At 44.5% G+C, this 20370-nt stretch overlaps 1 protein-coding gene across 38 annotated transcripts in view; it reads right to left on the bottom strand.

The window, feature by feature from the left end:
* Positions 1–20370, bottom strand: part of NRXN1 (neurexin 1) — a 1166434-nt gene that overhangs the window by 727641 nt on the left and 418423 nt on the right. For 22 of the 38 annotated variants that reach the window (XM_077334531.1, XM_077334465.1, XM_077334492.1 and 19 more), the window contains 2 exons: positions 19024–19068; positions 17845–18006 (listed from right to left, as the gene is read on the bottom strand). In XM_077334531.1, coding sequence (XP_077190646.1) covers positions 17845–18006; positions 19024–19068 — 207 coding nt within the window. The remainder of the gene's footprint in view (positions 1–17844; positions 18007–19023; positions 19069–20370) is intronic. The other 16 variants (XM_077334513.1, XM_077334730.1, XM_077334618.1 and 13 more) reach the window with 2 other exon arrangements.

Genomic DNA, 20370 nt, shown 5'->3' with positions numbered 1-20370 from the left:
CATAATTGGTGATTTTAGCTGAAGCCATTTCACCCCGAATGTGGACCTTCCACTCCGTGCATAATGGGCCTTATGGTAGTCTAAAGCTACTCCCATAAGGGACAAAGGGGAGGTCTAAGAATTGCCAGAAATTCTGTGTTTTGACTATAGAGTGTCCAGCAATTCCTAGAGTTACCTGTGTCCTTCCTGATAAAAAGAAAAGTTGGTTTTTATATGCTGCTTTTTCCTACTCAAAGGAGTCTCCCTTTCCTCTCCCCACAACAGGCACTTGTGAGGTAGTTGAGGCTCAGAGAGCTCTGATATTACTGCTGGGTCAGAACAGCTTTATCAGTGCTGTGGCGAGCCCAAGGTCATCCTGCTGCCTGCATTTGGGGGAACACAGAATCAAACCCGGCTTGCCAGATTAGAAGCTGCCACTCTTAACCACTATAGCAAACTAAAGCATTGGGAGTTGCTTTAGTTTGATATAGTGGCGGTGGGCAATGGGAGGTATGAGCAGGGAACCCCCATCCCCACTGGTAGCTCAAGGAGTGACTTGCACTTAGTCTTTTGATGATCAGATGTCATCACTGCTGACAGAATAAGAAAGACAACCCCAAGAGCACAGAAGTGACAACATAGCATTGGAATAATGATGTCACTTTTGGTTGCCCACGGGAAATGACAACATAGCATCACTGTGATGCCTATTCTCCCTTCATTTCTTCTTTCCATTCTACCAGGTGGTGGCAGCAACACTAAGCTGCTACAGCAAGAGACCTGGTCAGCCTAATAGATAGTAGGCATGTAAAGGCATGACAGAAATATATTAGTAAAAAAAATGAAGATTTGTAGAGCACTTTTGCTGCTATTGACCTGCAGACCCTACCCAGTCCCTTTTGTGTAATATCATTTTAAACTGTTTTTGTGTCCCTACAAGCTGTGTGAGCGGCTTCTAGTCCACAGAACATTCTGGAGTGGATTAGCACATGGTCAGTCCGGAACAGTATAAAATTACAGGCCTGGATCAAAAAGAAAAGTAAGATATATAAAAAAACTACTCTTCTTCTCCTAAAAAGGAGCTTTATTGGCATTGGGGCTTAGCCAGCCATTTATCCTCTCCTTTCCTAGCACAGGATCAGTGCCCTAAGCTGTCAGAATCATGTTCAGCATGGAAACACAAGCCAGTCAACAGAACCGGCTAACCAGTGATTCAGTGGAGATAAAAATAGGTTTTGCCTCACCCACAGGCTCCTTAAAGGGGCTTACCAGCAAACAGATTTGCAGAAGAAAAAGTATTTCATACATTAAGCATTTATTTTCCATCATTATTCGTAGACTTTTAGTAAGGATTTAGTATTGAATCAGAATTTAGTATTGAATCAGAATCACACGGTGCTAGAAGAGACCACAAAGGACCATTCAGTCCAGCCCCTCCCCGCCACTTTCTTGGAGCCTTAAAAAAACACACTCCTGACAGGTCCTCATCCAATTTCTTCCTAAAAACCTCCAATGAAGGAGACTCCACCACTCCCTGAGGCAGCATATGCCATCTGTGAACAGACATCACTACCAGAAAATGCTGGATAACATTTAAATGGAACTTCCTTTCCTGAAGTTTGAACCCATTTATGCTACTCCTTTTCTCTAAAGCTGCAGGAAACAAGTTACCACCCACTTCAACATGTCTACTTTTTACATAGTAAAACACAGCTGTTGAATCGCCCCTTGCTCTCCTCCAAGCTACACGTACCCAACTTTCTCAGCCTTTCCTCATAAGGCATGAATTTCAAAACTCTAAGACATCCTAGTAACCCTTTTCTGAACGTTCCAACTTGCCAATATCCTTTTTGAAGAGAAAACTGATAAGCACTATAGTAAATATAACTGCAGAGAGCATCTCCTTCTTGCAAACCGGTATATATGGCTTTATACATTTGGTTGATGTATAACAAATCAAGCCTGAATTTTCACTAGAAGCTAAAATTCCTAAACAGAAGCTGTTGTATGTTTTGAGAAGACTAGCTGCAAAGCCCGTTCCTAAGAACGGGCATTGAAAGGGCCCCTGGCCAGGCAGCTTAAGGTGGCTTTGGGTTGCAGTTCCAAGCCAGATCAAGTGGGATGGGCGGGGGCCGGAAGGCCCTCTTCTGCAGGCCAGGAGGCCCTTGTTAGCAAGCCCTCCACCACAACCCTTTGCCCAGAGCCCTCTCCTCTTACCTGCTGCTGGCTCCAGGCACTGAGGCGTCTGAGAGCAAAGTGGCTAGAGTCCAGGGACAAAGGGCGGGAGCTGCAGGGGCAGGGCCAATCAGGGCAAAGCTAGCTGCACCCTGATTGGCCCTATTCCAACTTGGACAGCCGGACATGTCCCACCCCCTAGGCTGTTTCATAAATATATAGAGGAACAACAATGGATAAGGATAAGAGTCACTGGCCTAAGCCATAACATTAGAAATAGTTGAAGGCAGGAACAAAAGAGTCAGACCCAACATGAGATGAATGGACTCCATCAAGGAAGCCACAGCCCTACATTGGCAAGACCTGAGCAAGCATCATAGCATCACTGTGATGCCTATTCATTCGGCTGCCATGAGTCAGAAGCAACTTGACAGTACTTAATGCACTCATATATCTATACACATAACCCTCCCCCCATTATCTTCATTTTTATTTACAAATAAATATATATATATATATATATATTTAAAAATAGATATAGGGTTGGATCCAGACAAATCTCCTGCTGGGCCAAAAGGGAAAGAGGAGCTGCTTGAATAAAAGCTAGATATGATTCTGGCTATAATAAAGAGAATTGGGCAAGAGTTTGTGAAAATGCTGGCTGAATCCAACTGGTAACTTTGTGATTTTAATGAGCATAGTTCATTGCAAACTTTCCGGTTTAAGAAAAAAAATTCAGCCAATGTTCCCCCCCCCCTTGGAAACCCAACTCACCTGTGTAGTTTTTCTCTTGTTCAATTTGCTTCCAACTGTCTGTGTAATGGTCTGTTCACTTGTTCCATACACTGTCACCCAAATCTGTCTGATCAAAACCAGGTGTGGGTATCATATGCTAGATCATGAACCACAATGTAAACTTTTCCAGGAAGAAGGGAAATAGCCATTTTGTCAGATCTTGGAAGCTAAGAAGGGACTGTACTTGGAAGAGAGTCCACTAAGGAAGACTCTGCAGAGGAAAGCAATGGTCAAGCAATTCTGCTTATTACTTGCCTTGAAAGACCCTTGCTGGGGTCTCCATAAAGTAATTTACGAGTTGATGTTTTACCATCACATCTGGCATCTAGGAGGCTGGCAAGATCACAGAAGAAGAAGAAGAAGAAGAAGAAGAAGAAGAAGAAGAAGAAGAAGAAGAAGAAGAAGAAGAAGAAGAAGAGAAGTGCTTTTTATATGCACTTTTCTCTACCCGAAGGAGTGGCTTACAGTTGCCTTCCCTTTCCTCTCCCCACAACAGACACCCTGTGAGGTGGGTGAGGCTGAGAGAGCCCTGATATCACTGCTCAGTCAGAACAGCTTTATCAGTGCTGTGGCGAGCCCAAGATTACCCAGCTGACAGCATGTGGAGGAGGAGCGGGGAATCAAACCTGGCTCACCAGATAAGAAGTCCGCGCACCTAACCACTACACCAAGCTGGCTCTGGGACAGTATATTGTATACAGTATACTGTTCTGTGCCATTTTCTTTAAATATGTAATCCACCTTAAGCTTCAGTGAAAGGTGGACAAGAAATTAAGCAAACAAACAATCAAAGTGGATGCACTTCAGGGTCCATTTCTTTGCCATATATCGGCACTTCACTGCTTGTCAGTCCTTAGTATGATGTAGTTAGTGATACATCAATACCTTTTAAAATGTAATGAATGAGAATAGAATGTTATATGCGACTGGAAGCAAAATTTAAAATACCCTGTGGGAGTCTGGAGTATGGCAGTCTCCTAACAAACAATTCAAGTGGTCTATATAATTGACATGCAAATGAACCAGATTCAGTACTTTTTATATAAAAATATTGTGTGTGCGTGTGCGTTGCTAACACTGCAGTGTTATACCTGATCACTGAAACAGTCTCACCTCTATCAAAATTTGCACTGGGGCCCTTGACAAAAGATGGATCTTTTTGCCCTATGTTTCTTCTTCTGATGTTAAAACTCTTGCCATGCACTAACCAAAATGACCTGATGGGGGCACTGTCTTCCTATCCCATATAACCAACCTCACAATCAGGGACTTCCAGCACCAGAACTGGAATCTGCAGAAGAACTATCTAGTCTAATTGTCCACCCCAAGGCAGTACTTTCCGCCCACCAGTCTCTTGCACATTTATTTATTTATTTATTTTCATATTTCTATTCCGCCACTCTCCAAAAGATTTGTGGTGGTTCATAACAGTAGATAAAATTCAATAAGACCCCCCCCAAAGCACCCTTTAATCAGATGGCTATCTATTCCTATTAAGAGTTCTAATCGCCCACTCCCCTCCCCCCTTCAGCCCATGGGTCAAAGTTCTCTCTCACTGGGAGTGAGGACAACTTATTCAATCCAGGGAACAATTTGCCGACGAAGATGGGACAAGGCCATGGTCAAATTCCTACATTTGCAGCTCAGATACAGATCCTGAGATACCCTTGAGTAGCTTTATTTCAGTATATCTTTCTTGTTCCTATTTAGCCTCTATTGTGCTGCAGGTTCTCAACTTTAATCTGCAAGTGGAAGAGTTAATAAGGCCGCTGAGTTATTTGGGGGATCATCCTACTCTTTACAATCCTACCCTCAGAGAGCCACCTCACTTGCTGACTTGTGGGGGAGTGCACCTGATTTCACTCCTCTGGGGCAACCTCCTAGGGCCCCAACTGACCTCTTCCATGCTTTTGAGCCTGTTTAATTCTCCTGACAAAGCTGATCCTGTGTTTAGTGATTTCATATTAAGGTTGCCAACTCTTTTCCTTTTACAGTACCTGAATGGTAACAGAATGACCAAAGGGCAGATGACCAAAGGGCAGATTATTTTTGAGGACCTGTGACAGAATGTACATGTAAAATCCAAAGTCCTCCAACTTGGCCACCAGTAATATAACAACACATTTCTCTGTAAAAAAAACAACAACAACACTGCCCTACCTTGTAAAACACTTCACAAAGTCTTGTAAAACACTGTCCAAACACTGATTTCTTATAAATCTCATGAGTGTAGTGAAGAGGACGGCCAGAGGGAGCCAAAAGCCAGTTTACAAAGGTTTAACACTGAACCAGTATATCCCACATTGGAAAAAATTAGCCACTCTGTCCTGTGATGCCTTAGCACCTAATTTCATGTCAGGTCTTGGCCAGGTGCATGAAATAAAATGTGTATTGCTAAATCTATACTGGGAATTTAATCCCAGGCATGTGGATTAGTTCCACAACATAAGAGGTGTAGCATTGCCAGATACCCCTTGGCAACTGAGGGGGGTAGGGATGGAGAACTATACCTAGGCCAACACTGCTGGCAATGTCACTTCTAGCATGCACTGGACATGATGTTATCACATGGCCAATGATGCGGGTCACATTGTTATTTTGGGCAAAAAAACTCTACGGTGGAAGTCATTTTTACCAGTGAGTTTTTGGCCAAATACCAGACCATCTCTGTATCACCAGCAATTGAGGACCTCATTTCCAGTGGGTGCTATAAGTGAAGTCACCATGTTCCTGGCATTCAAGCCAATACGTAGTTTTCCTGCCTGTAAGTACCCTGACAGCCAGCTGATCAGTGATGGGGACAGAGGCCCTGGATGAGGGATTGCCTGCCCCCAGTGGGGGCCTGCCAACCTTATAGGAGAGGGTTCCTTCCTTACCTGAAATAGCCCTAGTGGATGCTATTTCCCCCATCAGGCACAGCTACGCATACATACCCACTTCAAACACTGCTTGCCTTTTTGAATTGTTTTGCATTTTCTCAAATTGCACATGGTCAAAAGAATACAATTCTGGCCATATGATAAAGTGATACAAAGACTTTGCACCTAGTATCAGGACTTATAGACTCACATGCTCACTCATCCACCATACAGAGAAATTTGATGGCTGGGTGTGGGCATCAACTTGACCTGAAGCACTGTAAAAATCAAGAAACTACAATGGAATTTTATAGGAATACTACAAGAATCCTGAATACAATTTTGTCACATGTGACAAGTGCACTTGGGTTCACTTTCACTTTATGTATAGACTAGGGGCAAAGCCCGTTGTCTCCAAGAATACAACGGGCGCTAGAGCTTGGCAGTGGGAAGAGGAAGGGGAGGAGTTGTCCTGTCTGTAAGGGCATGGGGTTGTCGTGTGTTGTGTGGGAGGTTGTGGTGGCATGGTGACAAATGAGGCCATGGGTGTGGAGATATGGGTGTCAAGAACGTGTGGTGTGGAATGTTCGTTGATTGTGGGAGAGGACTGACCTTTGGGAATTGTGGCATAGTGGTTACAGATGAGCTTTCCAGAGCCATGTCCTCAGATATGTGAAGGGAAAATCAGATTGGAGACTCTTCTTAGGGGAAGATTACATGGCAACCAATTCCCCCCAGTTCTGCGTCATTTCCCTTCTTGTGTGAATTAGGCCACATTCACCGAAATGCTCCTCTGCCCTAAAACACATAGGGTAGTGACAGTACACAGGTATCCACCCTGTTCCTTCTGTCTCCCATATTTGCACTGTTGGTAAAATGTTATGTGTCCACATGCTTCTTTCATGGTTGCTCCTTAGAAGAACGGATTTTTGTACCCTATTGCTTACTACCCAAAGGAGTCTCAAAGCGGTTTACAAACACCCTTTCAATTTGTCTCTCCACAATAGTCAACCTGTGAGGTATGTGGGGTTGTGAGAGATCTGAGAGAACTGGGAATGGGCCGCAGTGACCCAGCAGGCCTCAGCATTTTCCAATAGTCTTCCCCTTCTCTCCCCATAGCAGACTCCCCATGAGGGAGGATGGGTAGCGAGCCTCACAGGGAAGCTGGCAACCCTAAGAGGAAGACTGTCTGTGCACAGCAGTCTTGACCTTAGTAAGGTTTTTAATACTGTTTTTTTATTTGCCAGGCCAAGGTTATTTGCCAGTTACTATTTCAGTTACGATGTGTCTCCAGACATTTACTTGTTCTCTATTTAGTTTCAGGCTGTAAATATTTATTTAGATCTTCCTGCACTTTCCAGACTCACAGGACTGATGCTGGTCTGCCTGTCTGCGCCCCAGAATACAAACAGTTGCTGGTAAGGGCTGGCCATAACCCATAGGCCAGGAGGGACACTCCTGCACCATTCCCTACCAACTGCAGGCAGAAATGGCTCATTTGAAGGCTGGACTCTGAGGCATTGTACGATTTTGAAGTCCCACCTCCAAACCTCCAGGAATATTTCCAACCCAGGGGTAGCCAACCTACAGGTGTGGCCTGAAGAGCTCCTGGAATTACAGCTCACCTGCAGAGTATAAAGATCAGCTCCCCAGGCAGAAAGGGCTACTTTGGACAGGGTTGTGGTAGAGAAGAAACATTTAAGGCTTCCCACACAGGTTGTTGTTGTTGAATTAAAAGACCTGAGGCCTACTGCACAGGGTTGTTGTGCAGATGAAACAGGAGACAAAAGAACCAGCTTCCTCTGCAGAATAACGCTGTGCAGTGGCCTCAAATCTGCAGAGAGTTGCAAAGAAGAAAGACACATGGCTTGGCCTGGCCAGAGCAGTATTTTAAGTGAGAAGGGGCTTTTCTGTGGCCTCCCTGTCAGGCAACTGTTTGGCAGAAGGGGAAAGTCCCCCCCTCAAAAGGAAGGCCCTCAGGCTCCCCTGCGTTGCTCTTGGAAAGACCTCCCTCCCCTCAGTCAGGGGCTGTCAGAGGCTCCTTCGCAGCAGGCTTGAAGGGGGGGAGGGGGAGCACTCTGCAGCCTCCTGCCAGCTCTGTCAGGGTTCTGAGGCAATTTACAGTTGGACATGACAGTTAGGACAGCCTTGGGGTGAAAAGGGCTGGCGCAGCCTGTCCAAACCTCTGTTCTCACCCCCCTTGGCAGCCCTTCTGACCTCCTCTCCCTTTGGTGGTCAGGAGCAGACTGGCAGCCAGACTGGGCTGGGTGAATGGAATTTTGGTCTGTCCTGGTGAGGGACCAATAGTAAGGAACTTTGCGCCCTCCCCATTGGCTGCTTGGCCCTGGATGGACACTCGGAGGGCCCAATCAGGAGCCGCTTCGCGGCTCCTGATTGGGCCCTCTGAGTTTTTATCCTGGACAGGGCCCGCCCTAACTCCTCCCCAGGTGGCCTTACTCTTTTATTTAATAGGACCCTGTCCTATTTAAAGACTAGAATTAAAGTCTGTTGTAGCTGGTACAATGGGCACTAGCAGGGAAGGGGGAAAATAGCAAAGACAGAGTAAGGTAGAAAGGAAGAGAGTGATTAAGATAGAGAGAGCTTGGCATTGGGAAGAGTAAGGGGAGACATTGTCCAGTCTGTAGGGGCATGAGGTTGAATATGTGGGTTGTGTGGGGGGTTGTGGCGGCATGGTGACAAATGAGGGCGTGGGTGTGGAGAGACAGGTGTCAAGAACCTGTGGTTTGGAATGTTCGTTGAGTGTGGGAGAGGACTGACCTTTGGGAATTTTGGCATAGCTGTTACAGATGAGCTTTCCAGAGCCATGTCTTCAGATATGTAAAGGGAAAAACAGACTGGAGACTCTTCTTAGGGGGAGATTATATGGCAACCAATTCCTGCCAGTTGTGCATTCAACCTCATTTCCATTCTTGTGTGAATAAGGCCACAGACACCAAAATGTCCCCCTGCCCTAATACACATGGGGTAGTCACAGTACACAGGTGTCTGCCGTGCTCCTTCTGTCTCCATTTTTTTTACTGTTGTATAATATTATGTGCCCAAATGCTTCTTTCACTGTTGCCCCTTAGAAGAAGAGCTGGATTTTTGTTTACTGTTTACTACCCTACTGTTTACTACACAAAGGAGTCTTGAAGCAGTTTACAAACACCTATTCCCTTCCTCTCCCCACAATAGACAACCTGTGAGGGCTGTGGTGCTGATACTCCGGAAGATACTTCAAATACTCCGGAAGATAGAGACAGAGTTCAACGAGATCTGAACACAATGGAAAAATGGGCAAATGAGAACAAGATGCAATTTAATAAAGATAAGTGTAAAGTTCTGCATCTGGGACAGAAAAATGAAAAGCATGCCAACTGGATGGGGGATACGGTTCTAGGTAACACTGTGTGTGAACGAGACCTTGGGGTACTTGTGGATTGTAAACTAAACATGAGCAGGCAGTGTGATGCAGCGGTAAAAAAGGCAAATGCCATTTTGGGCTGTATCAACAGAGGCATCACATCAAAATCACAAGATGTCATAGTCCCATTGTATACGGCACTGGTCAGACCACACTTGGAGTACTGTGTGCAGTTCTGGAGGCCTCACTTCAAGAAGGACGTAGATAAAATTGAAAGGGTACAGAGGAGAGCGACGAGGATGATCTGGGGCCAAGGGACCAAGCCCTATGAAGATAGGTTGAGGGACTTGGGAATGTTCAGCCTGGAGAAAAGGAGGTTGAGAGGGGACATGATAGCCCTCTTTAAGTATTTGAAAGGTTGTCACTTGGAGGAGGGCAGGATGCTGTTTCTGTTGGCTGCAGAGCAGAGGACCCGCAGTAATGGGTTTAAACTTCAAGTACAACGATACAGGCTAGATATTTTTCACAGTCAGAGTAGTTCAGCAGTGGAATAGGCTGCCTAAGGAGGTGGTGAGCTCCCCCTCACTGGCAGTCTTCAAGCAAAGGTTGGATACACACTTTTCTTGGATGCTTTAGGATGCTTAGGGCTAATCCTGCGTTGAGCAGGGGGTTGGACTAGATGGCCTGTATGGCCCCTTCCAACTCTACGATTCTATGATTCTATGATAGAGCTCTGTGAGAACTGGGAATGGCCCACAGTCGCCCATCAGGCCTCAGGTGTCTCAAAGCAGTTTACAATCACCTTCCCTTCCTTTCCCTATAACAGACACCCCATGAGGAAGGTGGAGTAGAGAAAGTGCTAGCTCATGGTTTAGTGTAGGTTAGTGCCTCACTTTGAGGCTGGCAACTCTCTGCGCATGAGTCTTGACCCTAGTCAGGTTTATGCACACCTAGGTAGTGTGGAGCCTCTTGTGGCGCAGACTGGTAAGGCAGCAGACATGCAGTCTGAAGCTCTGCCCATGAGGCTGGGAGTTCAATCCCAGAAGCCAGCTCAAGGTTGACTCAGCCTTCCATCCTTCCGAGGTCGGTAAAATGAGTACCCAGCTTGCTGGGGGGTAAACGGTAATGACTGGGGAAGGCACTGGCAAACCACCCCATATTGAGTTTGCCATGAAAACACTAGAGGGCATCATCCCAAGGGTCAGACATGACTCGGTGCTTGCACAGGGGATACCTTTACCTTTACCTTAGATAGTGTGGAATTCCAGAACATGAACCTATACCAATCTGGCAACCTTACCTCCTCTCTCCAATGTTTTCTTGATCTGAAATAGGTCAGACAGTGCTAGGGCTCTTCTTATGATCTCAGCAACAAGTTACACTAGAAGAGTGAAGGATGCATCTAAGATCTTTATTAACCAGTGGCATCTGATTGCAGAAAACCACTGTCATTACTATGGGAGTCCAGCATAACTTGCATGTCATACCTATTTTTGCAGCCAGGCCACTGGTTACCAGTCAGTTACTATTTTCAGTAATCACCAACAAAGCCACACCTGTTACACCCTATCACAACTTGGCTCATCTGTAAAGCAAATCCTTCTGTGAAGGAGCCATTGTGCAAATGGGTAAGATGACACCCATTCTTTATTGTGGTCCTCAGGAAGGATCCTATCTTTAACCGCTCCGCAGTAAAAATAAAAGAGTAAGGACTCCCTGGGAGGAGCCCGTCTGTGATGAGGAGGGGAGACAATTCGCCTCCTGCCCCCGAAATGACAACTGGAGCGCCAGCCGATCGGGCCCTCTGCTGGTCAGCCCGCCTCCCAACCCGCCCGCCTCCCAACCCTGCCTGCCTTCGCCTGCGCCACGCCATTTCAAGCCCGCCCGCCAGGTAGCCAGATGCCCAGCCTACCCTCCCATGCGGCCCGGGGACTGCCGTGCCTGCAGCGTGCCTACTATGCCACCCCTCACCTCCCCCACACTCCTTAACACCCCTCCCCAACACACTCCCCCCAACGCTGACCTACCCCCCTCCGACCCTGCTTCCCCGCCCCACCTTCTCCCCTGCGTCCTCTCCCCAGACCCTACACCATCCCCGCTGCCCTCCACCACTCCTGCCCCAGCACGCCTTCTCCAACCCCCTTCTTTTCACCCACCACCCTTCCTCCTGTCCCCCACCGCTGCTTGCCCGCCCTGCGTTCTCCGGCAACCACCGCTCTCCCACGCCCTCCCCATCCAGCCTCGCCTCTGCCACCGCTTGCCCCCCACGCCTGGCCCACCTCCCCACTGCTCTTCCAACCCCCACCCATCCCCCCTCACCTCTGCCCCCCCCGTGCTGGCTTCTCTACCACCGCCCCCTATTCTAAGCCCCCAACATCACCCTCTCACCTTGCCTGCTTCGCTCGCCCCGCTTCACTTGCTTCCCAGCCCCTCCCTTCCGCCCGTGGACAACTCTGCGCCGGACCGAGCCCGCGCACCCATGCCCCTGCTTCCCTACAACCACTTTGCCTGCTTTGCAGGCCATCCCCGGCGCCCGCTGCCAACGCTGCGCCGCCCTGACGATGCGCCCTGCCCCCCCAAAGCAGACACAACTGCACAGCCCCTGACTCCCACGCCTCCATCGTCCCACACCCCATCATCCTGACACCCACCCCGCCCTTGACCCCTCCCCACCCTGCCGTTCCTGCCGCTGCCCGCCACACCTGCTGCTTCCTGCTACGCCTGCCAGCCAACCGGACGACAGTGCTCACAGTGCGGTAGGTCCGCCACGGTCGCTCCCCGGTGCGCCGCACCCCCAGGGGGGCTGCCTGCTGCATGCCCTCCCGCCTTCTCCAACCCCCCCCACATGCTGCCCCTTGCCTGCCCACAACCAGCCACCCCCCCACCCATCGCTACTCCCCCCTCCCAAGCCTACCTCTTCCTGAACCTCACCCCTTCCCTTCCTTACTCCCAATGTTCCCTGCCTCCTCCCTTCCTTTCTACCTCCTTCATTCCTTCCTCACTCTTACTCACTCCCTGTTCCTTCGTCTCTTTCTCTCTTCATCCCTTCCTTCCTTCCTTCCTTCCTTCCTTCCTTCCTTCCTTCCTTCCTTCCTTCCTTCCTTCCTTCCTTCCTTCCTTCCTTCCTTCCTTTCTCTTTGCCTCTATTTCTCCCTTCCTTCTACCCTGCCACCCACCCACCTTCCTAGCACCCGCTGTCTTTGGACTATAGCAGGCTTAATGTCTTGTGCTTCTATATTTCTGTAGAATATGCAAAACAGAAAATTTCAGAAGGATATTCTTTATAAAGGGATCAGAACTATAGTACAATGGAACAGTTCAGCAGGATGCTTTTATAAGGAAATAGCACTGTAGTTTCCTGGCATGATCATTGTATGCATCATCTTGTTTACCATGCATTGTCTTCTGCACAGTTTATGGCAGATTGTACCTTGTTTGTTTATACTCTTTTCTAATTCTGTAATTCTTGTCCTGGTGCACCTCTTATTGGATGTCTTAGAAAATGCCATTTTTGTAATATGCCTTGACTCACAGCAAGAAAGAAAGGAAGGCTGAATCAACCAGGAAGGGAGTGCTATAAAAATAAAGTTGTTTGTTTGTTGTTGTTGTTGTTATAATTCAATGCCTAGTCATTTATAAGAATTCTTCAGTTATCCTCAGTATACTCAGAGGGTGGCCTCCCCATACATAAAAGATCTCCACTGCCCAGTTTTGGTAGTGCAGCAAAGAGATAAGTTTGTCTGACCTTCTGATAAATCATTCCAGCCAACATGGGGTAGAATGAAGGAGCTTTCTGATATATCACTCCCACATCACTAAATCTTTAATCATCACACATTATAGAATGAACCCAACTAGGAGAAGAATAAATAATGTATTCCTGACTTTTCCAAATGCAAACACAGCAGAGATGTGATCTTCTAAAATTTTAAACCTCAAGTTATTGGAAAGGGTAGTTCAGGTTCTCTGAAATGAAGTTGCCAAGTTTCAGAATTATAGTATTTTTCTTACTGTGGAATTATTTTCTTTTAAAAAATGGTGTCTCTCCCTCTTCACCTCTCTCTCTCTCTCTCTCTCTCTCTCTCTCTCTCTCTCTCTCTCTCTCTAAACAAAGAGCAAAAGAAGATTATCTGTCATTTCAGATAAGACAGTACTGGAAAATTGTCTCATTGGTCATATTATTTCTAGATGTGATCCCTGTACAAAAGGACAGGGATATCAAATAAACTGATGTATTTTCATTTGGAGAGGTACAGAAAGAAAGCCAAGAGGGTTTTGAATATTCTGAAGAGTTCAAAAGAACTGATGGAAGACCATGATGTTATTGAAGAAGAAACAGCAGCAATTTCTGAGACAAAAGGAAACGAAGTTCAACATCTACTCATAAAGGGGATAAGGAGAGAGAAAAATAACTCTACACCAGAAGATTAAATTTAGAAGATAAATATTTTTTTCTGATGGATAAAAGTCTGACAGTCTTCAGTAAAATAGGATAATCTTTCTATGGAATTTTAAAGATATCCTATTTAATTCACACTTTTGGACAAGAATATTTGATATTACAGAGTAGATGACATAAGGATATACTTCTTAAAAAAATTGATAGATCTGTCTCTGTGAAACAGTGCTAAACTAGATGTATTGTACAGAAAGAGCCAGTTGACAGGAAGTATTAGTTAAGTTCTAGATAAATATTTATGAGATGAACTCTTTCATCCCTATTGTCACTGGGAAATTGATGGAAGAGAATGAAGGAGGTGAGACTAATTTTAATAGGATTTCAGTTCCATCGGTTTTATCTTGCTAAAAAGTTACTTTAACGGGAGCACCTTAGAATAGCTAATCAGAGACTTCTAATGCTTTTCATTTTCCACATTAAGTATCCCTGTTTTCCCCAATGATTACATTGATGGAAAGCAAAAGGATGTAGTCAAAAGATAGAATTTTGTTGTAACTCCAAGGTGAAAATAGATCCTAATCTCAAGGAAACTTCTGTACTTCAGAAAGACCATGGTTTACTAGCAAAGCTTATCTTTGTGGGCCAAATAGGACTCTAGTCTATTGAATTTATCTTGAAACCTAATGAGGATTGTTGGGAACAGTAGAAATAAGGGAAGAAATACTGAGGCAGGCTTTTTTTCTTTCAGCATTTAATGCAAGGAGCACTGACATTTTACTGTGTATATATACTGACTTACTGTCTGTAGTATAAATTCCATAGTTATTATCGCTAATAATTCTTGATGGGTTATACAGACGTTGCACAGTAGCATTTAGCAAGAATGTTCAAGCACTTGGTTTGATTGCTGTTTCCTGAAAACATGTGATTAGCAGCCTTGAACATTAAAAAAAAAAACCTAATCTATTTTCAAAAGACCAAAATGCATGGGACAAAATTATGAAGACTTGCATCCAACAGCACTTTAAAAACCTGGTTTCTTAGATGACCCAGGCTAGGCTGATCTCATGAGATCTCAGAAGCTAAGCAGGGTTAGTATTTGGAAGGGAAACTAAACTGCCCATCTGTCCCAAAAATCCCGGGACACAGCTGCTTCCCTGGTCTTTGCCCCGTGTCCTGCCCGGGTCCTCAAGTTGTCCTTCCAGTGGCCAGCCAGACCCGACACCATGCAGGTGCACAAAAGGTGCGCGGGAGGCTCAATGGAGTGGCGCGTGGGAAGCGAGGTGAGGCCAGAGAGGGAGGGAGGCTGCCCCCCCACCGCCACCGCACACATCCTGTTGCTGCCACACGCACTGTGCCACTACCGCCAAACACACCACGCTGCCGCCTCCACACGCACCTCGCCGTGGCGGCTGCAGTGGCAGCGCTTCCCACCATCCAGCCCCAAAATTCTGGTCACCTTATGGGAAACCATCAAGGAATTACATGGTTGCCATGCTGAGGACATCATAATCCCCTTGATGGCACTTTATACATGCAACAGATCCAATGAAGGGGAGGTTGACTGGGGTATACATGACAAATAAATAATAAACATAGCTGAATATGGGGGGCAAATAAAAAGCAGGTTGCTGAATGGCTGAGAAAAAGAGAATGGGGAGGCAAAGGAGAAAAGATATGCTATGAGGAGGGAAAAGAAGAAATAGTCTGGGGAGAGAGATACAGGCAAAATAGGGTCATCCCCCCACAAGTCCTTGAGAGTTTTCTACCATGCAGCTGGGCCTGGCACCACACAATTGGGTCACAGTTTTCTTGGGGAAGGGACATCTTAAGATAGAGGGGCAGATAAAGGTAGCTTTGCTGTTGGGCAGGAAAGAGATAGAGTTGCCAACTCCAGATTATTAAATTCCTAGAGATTAGGAGGTTGGAACCTTCCAGGGCTCTGCCTGCAACTTGCAGCTGGCAACCCAAAGGGGGACTGATCTTTATTATTGGGAGATCAATTGTGAGTCAAAGAAATATCCTAGAAGGAGAGAAGGAAGCAGGAAAAACAGAAAGGCCATGGGAGCTTTCAGGAAAAGGAAAGAGGAAATAGTGGGGGAGGGGAAATTGCTTCTCGCAAGTCCTTGAAGGTTCCCATTTGGATTCTTACTAAAACTGAAACTGACCAAGGTTTACAGAATAAATATTTCCAAAAGTAAATCTATCCTACTTGTCATCACTGGGGTATTGATCAAGAAGAATGAAGGAAGTGAAAAAATACAGAACATAAAAAAAAAACTAAACAGGAAGGGAATAGGGGAAGAAGGAGGAATTCCACTGGCTAATGAAAGTAATGTAGTTGCTTTTAATTCAAATGATGACCCTGGGCATAGCAATCAAGCATCCTATGAAAGCCAAGGGGAGGGGGCTGACACAACTTGGTTCCCTAGAATCCCATAAAGACGGAGGGGCACACAAGGGAAGCTGAAAAGCCCCCAATGTAGAATGTTTTTTCTAGACCTCCAGCTATAGTGGCATTTGTGACCAGCTAAGTACATATTTTCATTTTCAAATATATTTTTCCTCACAACAATTCTATGAGATGGACTACTATTACTGCCATTTCACAGGGGGAAAAACTGAGGTTTACAGCTATGCACTCAAGGCCACAAACCAGTATGGCAAAACACAAGATTTCAAGTTAGATCTAAATTCAAGCCCAGTATTATGAACATTTGCCCCCTTTCCCCTCCTCATACAAAAACGAGAGCATTTTAGCCACAACATTTTTACTTTTTCTCCAATACTTTTTGTTCAGAGATTACTTTTGATCAGTTTGGGAGGGGGGGCACTGACACTTTAGAATATTACCTCACCACCATAACTGTCAACTTTTGTATGAGACTGATTTTTCTGTACAAGGAACAATGATTGGCAGGCAAGTGAACTAAATACTAGTGGAAATAGAAACATTTTAAGTGCTTATTAATGCTGACAAAAGCTATCAATTTTGGCTAACATGGTGACACCTTCTGCCCTTCTTAGCTGGGTGTCATGTTTTGATTTAAAGAAATAGATGTAAAACTCTAATACATTCTTGTGTTTTAAAACCTGACATGAGAAAAATAACCATATCAAGGGGTCACATATGTTCAGCACTTTTATTGGCAGCCAATCAGATGTCACTGGGAAGTCCAATAGGCTGTGATAGGGTCAGCTTCCCTTGGCTGATGGCTTCCAGCATATCATATTCAGACTATCCTGCTCCTCAGCTCTAGTTAGCTAAACAATCTAATACTTTCAAATTGCTAGCAGTTACAGGGATTGAAACATTGCCTTATATTTTACAGTGATAATTGTTAATTTGTGGATATGCCCTAAGATCACATGATCTTTGCTTGACCTAGAAGGAGGCTTAGAGACTGCTGTTCTACTTCTTGTTCTAAGGCTAAGTCATCATACTGGTATTCTTTAACTGCAGATCCTAAAATATAACAATGCCCACCACATTTTGAATGATAATAATTTCCATATACTAATTATGCATCACATTATAGAAGTTGTCCCATTCTAATCATGTACACTTTGGTACAAACTAAAATATTGTGCAATTCTTAATGAGGACGTTAACTGCTTTCATGAAGTTTCCAAATGAACTGGATGATAAAGTCTTGTCAGAAGACAGCTCTGTCTACACAATATACAACTTCACATTATCATGGACAAACTATACTGCTGTTCCAAACTTTAACTTTCATTCAGTGCAAGAGTTCTACTCCTCAACAAAAGGGGAACACCTGTATTACGACTCCAGTATTCTGTTTCCAGCAGTCATTAAAATAGATCATAATTTTATATAATTTAAAACTGATTAACACTTCCATCATAATCTAAACAAATCCCTTAAGGGGGCTACATTTATAATAAAGCTCTTAACAATATGAAAAGTTTTCAAAGAATCCAGGTTTAAAACCACAGTGACAAATCTTTACACCTCTGTGGCATAGCTCCCAAAGGCAGAAGAATCAAAGGTACTTTTTATACAATTGATCACTCAAGACATTTTAGAAATGAGCAAAGGATGTGGTGGTAAGGACAAATGTTGGGCATGTTCACAACACTGTTTATAACTCAAATGTCAGAAGTTTCTTCAATGGGTACAGAATAACAACTGAAAATTCAGTTCACCCCCACCCCCACCAAAAAGGCTAAGTGGGGGTAATGAGATCTTGGACTTTGCCAATCTCTAGAATTCATAATGAGATGATATATATGGCGATGACATTATTTACCTCTTTCAGACAGCCCATAAAGTTGTTACTGACTGGTGACCCTGGCAAGTCTGCTGTGCTAGGACTGCCGCCAACATAGAAAAAGTCATCGGAGCCCAACATGGTGTAGTCTTCTTGTGTGTAGCCCGTCGTGGTCAGAATTCCATCCACTGATATTGTCACCTAGATAACAAAGCACAGGGAAAGGACACGCTATACTCAGACCTACATACTGCTGTCCTGGGATATGCCTGGTTTTTATTATTATTTTATTTCGTGTTTTTGTTTTTTTTGGAGACCTAAGGCGGAGCCCATTTTCATGTCTGTTTGAGGTTTAGTCTTGGATTCTAGCCAGCTATCCCTAGGAGCTCTAACTAGTTAAAAGAGTTGTCTTATTGTTGAGCTAGTGTCAGCAGTCCCTATTAGCAACTCAAAAGGTTATTTAGCAGACACAAAAATGGTGTTAGTAGAATGCTTCCTAGGTTAGTTTAGCTGGTGTTACATATTAGTAAGTTCAGTAAAGTCTGTAATTGACTAATAAAAAAACGTGCACCTTGATAACAGAAAAAAGGCACAAGCGTATTACCAGCAGCACCATCACTATTTGCACCATATATATATATATACAGCAGCCATTGTCCATGCAAGAGCTTAAATCCCATGCCAAAGCAGAAAGAAAGAGAGAGATAGAGAGAGAAACCAGCAAATAACACCCAAGTGGTGGCAGCACACTCTGATGTGCGCATGCAGGGGAAGCAAGTCTCAAAGAAGGAGGAAGAGAAAGGAATGAAGAGAACCAAAGAGCATGGAGATGAAGTAACGATGGGTGAATGAGGCATTTCTGGCATTCCCATCTGTGCCCGCATGCCATGCATTATGAATGGTTAGAACGCCAGCTAGACTGGCGGCAAGTTAGGCCAGCTTAATCCCTTGTTAGTTAACCACAGCTTTTGATGCAAAATGTTAACGATGCCCCTCTACATGTGAGTATTAAAAAAAAAGAAGAGAGAGAGAGAATTGGACAGGAACAGATAAAGAAAAAGAAAAATAGGAGATCAACAACGGATGAAGAGGAGGTTAAAAAAGTAAGCAGAAGAGTACCAACCGCAGTTCCTCTTTTGTTAATGATGTCTACAGTTAAAAGAAAGAAAGGAAACACACGGCAAACCCAAAATAAGAAACAATTAGAATGATATCTACCGAACAATGTAGTTTGTTTACCATAGCGTGTCCAATGCCTGAGTGCTTTGTGGAGAAGGGGGGAGAAAGGAAATTAAAAACTTGTGAACAGAATAACGATCGTTTACTTAAAAAATATGATGGTCACTACCAATGTTAGTACATTATTTTGGTTCAGGTAACGGTTAGTAGAATGAAACATTCCATGAATGACATGTTAGTTATTAAGCATGTTAGTAACACAGAAAAAAGGGCAAAATAATTTTACAAGAAAAAATAAAAAGCAGACTAACAGATATGCCTCCACAGAGGTAACAGCAGTTGTTGTTGTTGTTTTTGCCTGCAATTATATTTATATAGAGATCGATAGAGGTATATAGATATTATAGAACTGATTTCAGCTCTCCACTGGACAGAAACAGACATACGACCACATTCCTCTCATTCTGCTCCAACTGAATGCTTCTGACAGACATTCAAAATGACTCTTGGGGTTGGATTGCCTAAAGCTCATCAGCTGACCACTGCTTCTCCTGATCCCCAGCCCTCCCAAAACTTGTTCCCCAGCAAATCAGTAGGAATCCACTAGTACTCAATTTTTTTTCCTCAGCACACAAGGACTCCTTCTCAACTCCAAAACTTCTTTCGGTCATATTGATGGACTTTAGGATCACAGTTTACTGCAATGAAACAAAGCAAATATCCTGACACATAACAATGAGTAGAATGGATTTCTTTAGCTGCCTCTCTGATCATGCACCTTCTAGTACATCTAGAAATCTTGCTCCCAGCCCGTATTTTTTTAACCCTGTTGGATTTTTAAACAGTTTTGGATGAGCAAAGGCAAATCTAGAAAGTGGGTTATCTGCTGTCTTACTCCCATTTCTGTTGCTGTTGACATGCGAAGTACAGTGTGTTCTACTTACTTCACACACAGTGGCATAAGAGAAGCCATTTTGTACAGGTAGGATTGCTTTTACCATCCTTAATACTAATTTTCATTATACAAGGTATTATATATTTATTTTTCCATGTGACAACTCTGTGAAGAAAGGGTGGCTTCCAGAAAAGAGGACACATGAATGACTTGCACTGCCTCTTCTTGCAGCTCAAGTCGTGCAACGGAAAGGATTTGCAGCAGTTACCCACCATTTTAGATCTGGGAGTCTGTGCCTCTCCCTCCCTGCAAGCTTCCTTTTACTTCAAACACTTAAAGGATTATAAAAGGAAGTACTTTGCACTGTTATGATGCTAGAAGCTACCAAACAAGTGTTATGGGTGCTGCATCCTCCATGGTTGCTTCCATACTGGTTAAGCCCAAGTAAAACATGCTAGTTGCACAGTTCCTTTAACAGCATATTTAGCATA

The sequence above is a fragment of the Paroedura picta genome, chromosome 1 (genome assembly GCF_049243985.1).
Source record: "Paroedura picta isolate Pp20150507F chromosome 1, Ppicta_v3.0, whole genome shotgun sequence".
NCBI classification, from domain to species: domain Eukaryota; kingdom Metazoa; phylum Chordata; class Lepidosauria; order Squamata; family Gekkonidae; genus Paroedura; species Paroedura picta.
This window is presented reverse-complemented; position numbering and strand designations above follow the sequence as displayed.